The 11,039-nt window shown below is 40.5% G+C and overlaps 2 protein-coding genes across 3 annotated transcripts; both read left to right on the forward strand.

The window, feature by feature from the left end:
• The first annotated feature begins 46 nt into the window (after nucleotides 1-46).
• rsph1 (radial spoke head component 1) lies at nucleotides 47-5,054 on the forward strand. 2 transcript variants are annotated; one of them, XM_040135620.1, is made up of 8 exons: nucleotides 47-214; nucleotides 388-501; nucleotides 1,015-1,120; nucleotides 1,303-1,393; nucleotides 1,952-2,087; nucleotides 3,181-3,252; nucleotides 4,118-4,226; nucleotides 4,951-5,054. In XM_040135620.1, exons 1-8 carry the CDS (start codon nucleotides 164-166, stop codon nucleotides 4,992-4,994), a joined length of 723 nt encoding a protein of 240 aa, XP_039991554.1. In that variant the 5' UTR covers nucleotides 47-163; the 3' UTR covers nucleotides 4,995-5,054. The 2 variants fall into 2 exon arrangements, with proteins under 2 accessions (XP_039991554.1, XP_039991553.1); XM_040135619.1 differs by lacking the exon at nucleotides 4,951-5,054 and having other exon boundaries at nucleotides 4,118-4,640.
• An 858-nt stretch (nucleotides 5,055-5,912) lies between these two features.
• Nucleotides 5,913-10,331, forward strand: adprm (ADP-ribose/CDP-alcohol diphosphatase, manganese-dependent). Its single transcript, XM_040134471.1, has 3 exons — nucleotides 5,913-6,693; nucleotides 8,035-8,157; nucleotides 9,342-10,331. Exons 1-3 carry the CDS (start codon nucleotides 6,024-6,026, stop codon nucleotides 9,632-9,634), a joined length of 1,086 nt encoding a protein of 361 aa, XP_039990405.1. The 5' UTR covers nucleotides 5,913-6,023; the 3' UTR covers nucleotides 9,635-10,331.
• The last annotated feature ends 708 nt before the right edge of the window (nucleotides 10,332-11,039 follow it).

Below are 11,039 nucleotides of genomic sequence, written 5' to 3' on the forward strand. Positions count from 1 at the left end.
AAACTACATTCAACCGGCTTCTGGGTCACGTGTGATATACCATTGTCATGGCAACCGTAAACCACCAACAGCGCATAGAGTTGGCTGAGCATCTTTCCAGCGTTCGCCACTTCGTTTCAAACTAAAACTTTAGTTCTTCCAGACTTAGAATTGACATAGCACAATGTCGGATGTAGGATCTGAGGAGTTTGATGATGAACTCAGTAAACTCGGGGTGAGAGAATATAATTAGTCAGCTAGATACTCTTTTCGGTCTGTTGTCATGACGTTAGCATGCTGAAGCTAACGTGTGCACTAGCTAAGCGTCTACAGAAAACAGTTGGCGTGTTTGTATTTCTAGGCTTATGTATAAATGTGGCTGTCTTTTTGTTTCTTTGAACGGCACAGGAATATGAAGGGGACAGAAATGAAGCAGGAGAAAGGCATGGAGTCGGTAAAGCCGTTCTGCCCAACGGAGACAGTTATCAGGGACTGTATGAGAACGGCAAAAGGCATGGACAGGTATGATACGAGAGAAAGAGAGAGAGAGATGCCTTTTTTTTTTTTAAGTCCAAAGCAAATCTACTACTAGCTCTGTCCCAGCTCAAGTCTAGTCTGTGTCAAAATGGGACTGAGCGGACACTGAGACTGAGACCACAGCAAACCGAGTCCCAGTCAAGACAAGGACACCGTCAAACACAGAAATACTAACCATGGAGCACCTTCAGTCAATACAGCAACAGTCTGTTGCTGCAGCCTATGGCCTCAACAGTCATACCAAAAGTATGATTCAAAATATATAATGACACTTATTAGACTTCAGATGTGGTTAAAAAAGTGTTGACTGCATAAATACAATGAGGTGAATGTACACTTTGACTTTACTCACCTTTCTTTTAACATGCACTATTTTACTCTCAACGTAAGATAAAAATAATATTTCTATTATTGCCATAGAGGTTGTTGTTATTTTACCTGGGAAGTAATTGTTTCTTTAACCAAAGTATAGTTCTCTTTGACTGTTTTGCCTAATAGGGGACATATCGCTTCAAGAATGGGGCAAGATATGTGGGAAACTATTACCAGAACAAGAAGCAGGGTCAAGGCACCTTCTACTATCCAGATGGCTCTAAATATGAAGGTATAACAAAGCCACTTTAATGAGTCGAGATTGGTGCATTTCATCAGCGTATATGTACAGGTTGTCTATCAAATATTACAGTCCTGGGAAGATTCTTAAACTTTTTTAGCTGACTTTAGCTAAAGTCCTGGCATAGAGCTTTAGAAAGCAGTCTCTTATTGTTGCCTGTCTTTGTCTGTCAGGGTCGTGGGTTGAGGACCTGAGACAGGGTCACGGCGTCTACACTTACCCCAATGGAGACACATATGATGGGGAGTGGCTGCATCATATGAGGTATCACACAGTGCATGTCACTGAGATGTTTGTAGTTTTTTGTTTTCTGAAAGCGCCCATTCTGCTGGACGGCCGAGATCGAAATCGTGTGGTCAGGACCCAGTTTCCCCTGTGCCTTCTCAATTTAAATTCTGCTTGATATCCTTTATCTGTATCAGTGATACAGACAAATACATGAGAATGTGACTCCTCTCTGGAAATGTGGTTTTACTTTTTGTAAACCCAGGAGGGGGGCATAACTACCCTGTGAGCGTGGATTTGTTGATTTGCAGGTCAAACAACATCTATGTGATGACATTTTTTTAGATGTCTAAGTTACGTGTGTTGCTTCAACTGCATTAAATGACTACGTCTCAGTATAAATAAGAACCTAATCACGTGTTGAAATAAAGTCATTTAAAAATGCTGTTAATAATGCTGTTGATAACAGTCATATATAGCCTAGATATCTCAAAAACTTTGTGATGTGTAGACATCTTTTTACCAGCACAATACTAAATCAATTCTAACTAGGTACAGAAAATGGAACTGAAATCATTGGTGTTGTCGGATTGCTAGGAACGGTCAGGGTATCTACCACTACCATGAGACTGGCTCAAAGTACAAGGGCTCATGGGTGAATGGCAATATGGATTCAGCTGGAGAGTACATCCACTCTAACCACAGATACAAGGGTAACTTTGCCAACAATAATGTAAGTTCTATTTTTATGACTTAAGCATCTTAAAGTTGCACTAGTTTTATGTTGTTTTTTTTTTTATAAACAGTTTGTCAAATGACTATGTGTAATGTGAAGGGAGTCATTTGTAGCGAATTATCACCCAACTCTGCTGTTCCCCTCATCTCTATGGAATGTTTTAGCATCTTTCAACTCATTGTTTTCTCTTTTTTTTTATGGCCTGCATTTTGCTGTTTTGGTTTTGATCATTTTCTGATAAACCCATTGTGTGCCACCTGTACCACACCAGATAAAGACGGACAAAATTAGCGACTGGCTGGTGAACATAGTGAAGCATGTAGCAGCCAAAGAGAAAGATATTACTCTTCGTTAGCGGAGACCAAACCCTAAAGTGAATATTGGACTTAAAGTCATCAGGTGTCTCCAAATTAATGTTAGTGTTGCTCCGTTTCTGTTGGATGTGTAAACAGGCATTAGTTTGTTAACATTCTAAGCATATCAACCCTACAAGGCAATATTCGTTTAAACATTTGTGATTTTGGCTCGTTATGGAGTTCTGCACGCAAGTGGCAAAAAAGACTGATTAATGAAGCTTTCAAGCAGAGTAAAATCTTTATTTCGGCCACCTGGGGGTAGCAGAACATAACACTGACATATTATCGTGGCCTCAGCCAGCTCCAAAGGGAAATATCTTGCTTTTTAGCTCTTAAATGCTATTCTCACTTTTTTCTCTCTGCTGTTTGGTGCTGGGAATGTAGTGCACAGTTTTTCACTGAAAACAGCTGCCTGTTGCTGCTGGAATCGAGGTTGAGGAGAGACTGAACTAAAACGGCAAAGTTGCAGCTGGATAACCAAAACTATGAGCTGAAAGATGCTGAAATGCTTCACTGAGCTGAGGGGAACTGCTGGTGATAATTATGTGTAGATTTGTCTGTATAAGTGACCACTTTCACATTCCCCAAAGTCATTTGATCCAGTTAACAATCAAACCATAATAATTTATGGTAGCTTTTGTAACTTTGTCCTTGGTGATGCCATCATTATCAAAAAGGCGTCTTTTCTGGTCAACGTTAAGAGTTGTCTCTGCCATCCTGTTCTTCTTTTGCAGCCGTATGGCCCGGGGAAGTATGTGTTTGATATCGCATGTGAGCAACATGGTGAATACCACCCAACGGAGCAGGTAATTCAGCATCAACATACTCCCATTTTTTCAGTTCAGTGTGTCAGCTGTTTTAATTTCCCCATTATATGTTACGTCTGCTGTACCGTAAAGGCTGAACCTGGAACTTTGTCATACCATTTATGATGTGACGGAGACACAACACACTAAGACAGAACATAACCATGACAACTCTCTTGACTAAACCTCCAGCCAGCAGACATTAAGGAGACCGGGGAAAAAATAAAAGCGCAGGAGTCGCCCTACCCGGGCTCCAGGGAGGGCTATGTCACCTTAGGGGCCTCAGGAGGAGCAGAGAAGGTGCTGCCACTGCCTCTGTAAACTTCTGCTGGTGCTGTGCCTTTTGTCAGTAGCATGGACCACTCAGTCACATAGTGTCTTGCATGATGACTTTGTGGTATTTTCTAATATTATAATGTATTTTTATGCATAGGCTTGCATCACTGTTGTCGGTACTAGACATATTATTAATGTTTTTCAGTTTGCACAGATGCCTGTTCTAAGAGCATGTTTAATGTTAAATGCATAATGTGACGGGTCATCTTGAGTGACTTTAGTAAAATTTCAGGTTGCATGTAAATAACTTAGAACTGTTTTTGACTTGCAAGCTGCAGTGTGTTTCATCTTTGGTGAGCCTGGAGTTTGCAGAGGTTTTCATGCTTGCCTCGGTTCAACTGAAGTCAATATAGCACTATAGCACATATAGCACTAAAGACTGCACAAGTATAACATGCTGAAAACATTGCAAGATTTGTAGTTTTCTGAGGGTGAACAGGTGAAAACAGTGAGACAGAAATGTATGTGCATTTTGGTTGTATTATAAGCCAAAATGTGTCACCGTAATATGTAACTCAACCCTTGACAGGACAGAACTGAGGGCGAATGGGGCGAGTTGTCCTCCACCGCAGTCCTCAAGTGGATTCCCAAGTGTGTCACCGGCCTGACGCTGTGGACTCCAGGCCATGAGACTTCAGGTGAACTTTATCAACCCAAAATGGCAGTCAGGAGCAGGATTTTAAAAATACTGAGTCCAGACTCTCCAAGCAGAAGCCCACCCCTCCTAGACTTTTTTGTCTAGCCACCAACCGTACTCTGTAAAAATTGTATGTGTATTTAAAAAATTAACAAGTAACACATTTTGTTTATTTACTTAACTGTTAAATCACTTTTTTTGGAAAGTGTATATTGTATTTCCCTACATAATGGTTTAAATATTGTTTCAAAGCCTTCTGTAAACTGCCAGGTACGTATGGATTTAATTAATCTATTAGAATCAGCCTTAAAAATTTCAGCATGTGTTATATGTGTGTATTTATAGAAGACCAACTCGTGTTACAAATTCCCTCAAATATTAGTTTGATACTCTCGACATATCTGTCTCTACTTCTGGCCATTCAAATAAACCAGGAGAGGGATTTTTTGCCACTTTTGGAAACAAAATGATCTACACATTCTAGGAAATTATTAATATTGCTATTAAAATTTATTTTGAGATTTTCCTAAGCTGACTTCAAATCATCAAAACCATCTGAGCAAAGACACTGACAAGCCTTTGATCGTTACATTGTACTAAACGCCTCAAACGCAGAAGCACAGAGAGGCCGAGTTCTGAAAGTGAGATGAGGAAAAAGAAATGTGATCAAAGTGTGAACTCAAGTAAGTTTTGTTGTTATTGTTTTTTGTTTTTGTTTTTTTCAGCTGGGGAAAAAAAAGCTTCAGCGGAAGAGGGGGGAGAGAACTGACCTGTGTGATCAATCCACTATCCTGCATCTTTCAGCCTAAGATTAAAAAGGAAAATAACATAACAGATTGTATTTACATAGTAATTTATTTAAGCTTTTGTATTTGATGCTTTTTGTACAATGTATAAAAATGTAACAAGTGGAAACTTTCCATTCCCTGCTGAAATTATCCTAGATGTATAGAGTGTGTGCTTTTCATATAGTGCAGTATAAAGCAGACGCTGCCCCCTTGTGGCACTTTGTAGAATACCATAATTGTTCTTCAGTGACATTTAAGTGGTTTATTGAAACTTTATCCCAGTAATGTAAAACCTGGAGCCAACCAGGCTCCAAGCAACTGCTTAGTTTACGTAATATGCCCCAGGCTGTCTGAGTGCTTCTTTTTGTCATCCTTCATCGTGTGATCAAGGCTCACTTTTTGGTATTGTGATACCAGCTCCAGAACCACTGCTTCTGCATTTCTCAGGTGGGGTTCTGCCTCACAATTGGGTTCTAAGGCAGGAATAGCACAAGTATCAAATCAAGCCATACAGCCCCAAATGAAATTTGTGCTGATAATACCCAGTAGTCCTTAGAGAAACTAAAGGGCAAGTTGCACTATTTAGCAAATTAAGCTAATTCTCTGCTGTTTCAGCCGAGGAGAAATAACCTGGAAACTTGAGCCGATTTGATCTTTGTGAAATTCACTTCAGAACTGCTGCTGCACCTGTTGGGACGCCGACGCAAAGGCCACGGTTCGCACAATGTGGGCGCTTACCGGGGAAATAACGCACTCGTTTGAATAAGTGGGCGGCCATTTTCCTTCATCCTATCCACTCTTCCCCAATATCCATGGTTTTGACCGTCGGCTTTTCCTTCAGCATTATTTTGAAGGACATAGCCGGAAGTCATTGCTTTTATTGTGCTTTACTTGTCACTAGCACAACCGCCTACGTTGGTTACCGTGCTGTCATTCTGCGGGACGATAGAGGAAATAGAACCGAAACGGCCTGGCAAGATTTCATCATGTGTGGCGGTTGAGAGGAATGAATGCGGTTGTTGGTTCGTGTTTCCTGTTTAGGCGACTCCCTGGGCACATGCGGTAAACGCACTCCGACATCAGTTTTCCCGAAGACAACATCGAGAATGGGTGACTGTCCCCGGCAAAGGCCACTGTTTACGTTCGGCGTGATAGCTGACATTCAGTACGCAGATATCGAGGACGGATACAATTACACCCGGTCGAGGAGGCGGTACTACCGGAGCAGTCTCCAGCTGCTGAGAAATGCCCAGGAGAGTTGGTCAGAGTCGTCCGTCAAGCCCGAGTTCATCCTTCAGCTGGGAGACATCATCGACGGCTTTAACAAGGGCCACGACGCCTCTGACAGCTCACTGGACACCGTGCTGAGCGAGTTCGGCTCCAGCACCGTGGAGGTCCACCATGTGTGGGGGAACCACGAGTTTTATAACTTCAGCAGGAGCGCGCTGCTGAGTTCCAAGCTCAACAGCACGCCCCGCACCGACAGGAGCCTGAGCGGGGCCCGGGCTGGCTCTGATATCTATGCCTACCACTTCAGCCCATTCCCCGGGTTTACATTTGTTGTACTGGATGCCTATGATGTGAGCCTGCTGGGCAGAGAGGAGTCCAGTGAACAGTACAGGAGTGCTATGAATTTGATAAAACAGTACAACAACAACGAGGATCTCAACTGTCCCCCAGGTATGCTGGCCAGATAATGAGAGACAACGTCATTTTAAATCAGTGTAACGTTTAATAATGTGATATTAATAATTTGAGTCAATGTGAAATTTAAGTGCGTATTTTATTTTCAGTTTTTATTTTCTTTTTTTAAAATGTATTCCAATAAAAGGCTGAAGTTGGCTTCCCGATCCAGGAGATAAAGCGAGACTCTATGTAACTTCTGAGAGGAAACATAAACACTGACTTTCTTACACATTTCAAATGAGAAGTTGAATGCGCAGTCAAATGCACCTTTGCTGTATCAGGTGAAATCAGGGTTTTTACCGTTACAGCCTTAATTGGTCTGGTGTGACCAGTTGCTCGGTTTCATGCTGTTAGCCAACTTTAGGAAGATATCGTTGCGTCACTGACAATACCGAACCGGTTCTCTGACTTGATTTAGTTGTTCATGTTTTGCTAACATCCACGCTGGTTAGCTTGCAGCCTCTTCCCTCCTTTTATTTTCATTTTTTTATTTTTTTTTGTAGCGCATCAATGTGTTTCTTTGCACATTACCGCCACCGATGGTTGTTCAGGGGAACAGCGTGGAACCTTAGGCAGGAGTGTGTGTTGCCTTGCCCACGAGCTCTGTATGTGTGTCCCTGTGCGCTTTCACAATACAAACAAAATGGGGACCCGCTCAGAACGACATTGCTCAGTAGCACTACTAGTGGTCAAAATCTCCACAGGGGACCTTTAAAAGAAACACAAAGGCTATTACTTTTCTGCGCGTTGTCTGTTTTTACACCACTTTAAATGTGAAACCGGAATAGGCATCAAAGTGGAAGCCAAACCTGGTTATAAACCAGTTTCAGATTTTTGAAAACGGGGGGAACAGTGATTTCACAGTGTTTTTGTTTTTTGTTTTTTCTAAAAAAAATGGCAAATCCATGTTTCCCCTTTAAATCCTTTAACAGAAGCCAACTTCAACCTTTATTTATCTAAGGAAAGTCTTCTAAGCATTTATGATATACTTTAGAAACATTCAGTTTTGCATCAACACCGTAAAGGGTTTTTGCACTTGGAGCTGACAAATCATACTCGTCCATGTAATAAGTGCCTTGCTCTTGGGCACATTGTCAAATATCAGTACTGGTAGAGAAGGGACACCATTACTGAAAAGCTCTCCAACAAGATTTCCCCACAGGTTCGGGTTCCCCACAGGATTTAGTCTGGAAATGGACCACCCAAGTTTTGATCATTCAGTGAATTTATTAATTTACATTTTTATTACAATTAAGCCATTTCTTAGACACTAGGCTGACTAACATTGAAAGAGCAAGTAGATGATGCATTTCATGCTTTGCGTTCTTGTTTCAGTGTTTGAGGGCCTACAGCAGAGGTTCACAATGTTCAACGGTGGGTTCAGTAAGGACCAGCTGGACTGGCTAGATTCTGTGCTGTGTTGGGCTGATGAGAAACGGGAAAGAGTCACCATCGTCAGTAAGTGAAACCTGTCGCTTTTAGATAATTTTTTTATTCCTGGCATCTCTAAAGTCGAGTCCATGAATTTGTAATGTACATTTTGTGATTTGCTTATTCAGGCATTTGTGGAAATTCCAGTGACATTCATATGGCGAGAGAAACCCCAGGGTTAGCTACTGCAGATCCACCTCAACATTCTCCAAAACAGTTCAGATGAACCGGTTATGATAAATTGTGGCTCTAAAATGTTGGAAAATGACCATCAGGTTTTCCTAACCATGTTGAGCAACATCATCTGTTTTTTGTTTGTTTGTTTCTTTTAGTCCGGTTGTCCCCATTAAGACTCAGTCTCTAACAGTTGTGTAGTGCAGGGTCTTCACAAGTATACACCAGTTACGTCACCACTTCTTTTTCATTGGGCTTTCAGAAAAGCCCATTCCAGTGTTTCATGACCTTATTGTATATATTGTAATAAAGTATCTGTATCAGCATCTTAATTCTAATTTTGCTTAAGTAGAACACTTGTGGCTGTGCAGCAATATTCATTGCACACTCACTTATAAGTTACCACTACACGTTCATGCCAGTTTCAGTTGGTAAGAATCGAAACTGACCTCTGATTTTGATTTTGAATCGTTCCTTTTAAAGGGGCACTGCACTCATTTTTACATGTCAAAATCTATTTTGTAGCTAGTAAATCAGTTAAGCTTTACCTTCCTAAATGAATTATTATTAAAATATCAGCCAGAAGAATTTTAAAATCAAATAATTTCTGTTCATTTGCTCCTACATTTTTGGAGCAGTTGTCTGTTGTCCGTGTTTTGAAACATGTTCTAATTCCTTTTGGGGGATGAAGTTTGTTTTCAGAGTTGAAATATGCTATTTATTGCTGCCAATTTGTCTGAAGGAAAAGCTAAATAAAAAAATAAAAAAAAAAAAAATTTTATTGAACAATTTAACAACAGCACTGAATCTGTGGACTTTGGGGTTCTCACATGTACAGATATATCACCACATTTCAATAAAAATGTGTATAAACGAAAATAAACAGGCAGCCGGGTCTCAAATCAATCGGGGATCAGGTCGGCTGAAATCCAACTGTCCATGTGATACTGGAGACTGAATCAGAAGCGTGAGAAACGCTGATGATTTATATATATCTATATATATAATTTTTTTTTTTTTTCCTCTCTCTCTCTCAGGTCACCTCCCTGTCCACCCCTGCTCCACAGACCCCATCTGCCTTGCCTGGAACTTCGATGAGCTCCTGGCCGTCATACACTCTCACAGCACTGTGGTGTGTTTCATGGCTGGACACGACCACGACGGTGGATACTACTGGGATAAAGACACGGGGGTGCACCACCTGACGCTAGAGGGCGTGATTGAGACTCCCCCTGACAGCAACGCCTTCGGCACAGTCTCCGTCTACGAGGACAGGATGGTGTTAAAAGGGAGCGGGAGGATCACAGATCGAGTGTTTATGTTTCCATGATGCCAAAGTGACACAGATCATAGGGCAATATGAAATGCATTCATCTGTCATCCCATAGCACGGGCCTTGCTATGTTTTTATCAGCTGAAAAAACATTCACTGACTAGGACGCATTTCAGTTATGGTAATGAAATCACTTAAGTTCTGGACGACCTATAACTTGATATTCTTTTAGTAAAATTTTAAGGGCAAGGAGGGAATACTTTTAAATGCTGAACTACTGACAACTAAAGTATTACAATAACACAGACACAAATATAGGACCTCAAATAATTTATTGCACTTATGAGTTCGGGTTTTTATTTTTTTCCTGATTAAAATATGAAATTTTTATTATACACTGGTTGTTTTAATTTGGAGATTTAGTGATAAAAGTTGCATATTTATTTATTTTATTAAGGAGGAAGGGATTTTTCTATAGGAATCGCTGCCTTTTTGCATGTTTGCCTATTGCACAAAACTGACATACTGTTATTCATACTGTTAAATATAATTGATATATTATCCGGTTTTGAGGTGATAGGATCAGCACAAGATAAGTGCAAATCTGTATTATTTACAGTGTAAAACAGTATAATGACTAATAAAACTCTATAGCAGCAGCAGTTGATCGTCCATGCCCGGCTAAATGTCACATTCATATCTCTACCATCCTGTGCTGCATTCAAGCTACAAGGGAATGTGGTCGATTCAAGCTTTCTACCTGAAATAAAGCAAAGAAATGTTCACTTTTGTTTTGAAGAGACAAATATTGCACGAGTTTCAATTTTGAACCCCGCTGTTGACATGTCTCTCGACACCGTGATATTGCATTAACACTTTATGGAGTTTTTGCTCGCACGTGACTGTGATAATAAATCATTGCTCACTAATCTCAAATTGTTTTTTGTGCAAAAAAAGAAAAATACCATAAACAGACCATAGAGACATAATAAACAGAAGGATGAGGACAAAAACTACAACTTACACAAAACATGACAAAAAGATTGTTAAAAGTAACAAAGGGAGTATGTTAAACAGTAAGAGGAAAGGTATGGGTGGGGGGAGGTTAAAATAGTACTAGACAAAATAATCTTAACTCAAGGACAGTTTCCTAGCCTTTTCTGGAGGTTTCAACTGAATCTCTTAGTCTTCATCAGCAGATGGAGTTACCTAAGTATGAACAGGTGATGTAGTTGTATATGGCATTTTCATTCATAGCCATCTCCAAGACAACCAAGCAAACTCCATCCACTGATGAAGGCGAAGAGATGCGGTTGAAGGCTCTGAAACGCTAATGAGTAGACCCTGACGAACTACTATTTCAAAGGTCAGGGATGAATTTCACAATCTATGCTACACTTGATCGTCTTTGACATGATCACACATTTAAGAGTGCCAAGAATGCAACTGTAACATGTAAATG

Source organism: Xiphias gladius, chromosome 9, assembly GCF_016859285.1.
Source record: "Xiphias gladius isolate SHS-SW01 ecotype Sanya breed wild chromosome 9, ASM1685928v1, whole genome shotgun sequence".
Classification (NCBI taxonomy): domain Eukaryota; kingdom Metazoa; phylum Chordata; class Actinopteri; order Istiophoriformes; family Xiphiidae; genus Xiphias; species Xiphias gladius.

Coding starts and splice junctions, on each gene's coding strand:
- adprm (XM_040134471.1), top strand. CDS start 6,024: ATGCGGTTGTTGGTTCGTGTTTCCTGTTTAGGCGACTCCCTGGGCACA. Junction 6,694..8,034: donor GGATCTCAACTGTCCCCCAG/GTATGCTGGCCA, acceptor TTCTTGTTTCAG/TGTTTGAGGGCCTACAGCAG. Junction 8,158..9,341: donor GGAAAGAGTCACCATCGTCA/GTAAGTGAAACC, acceptor TCTCTCTCTCAG/GTCACCTCCCTGTCCACCCC.
- rsph1 (XM_040135619.1), top strand. CDS start 164: ATGTCGGATGTAGGATCTGAGGAGTTTGATGATGAACTCAGTAAACTC. Junction 502..1,014: donor ACGGCAAAAGGCATGGACAG/GTATGATACGAG, acceptor TTTGCCTAATAG/GGGACATATCGCTTCAAGAA. Junction 2,088..3,180: donor GTAACTTTGCCAACAATAAT/GTAAGTTCTATT, acceptor CTTCTTTTGCAG/CCGTATGGCCCGGGGAAGTA.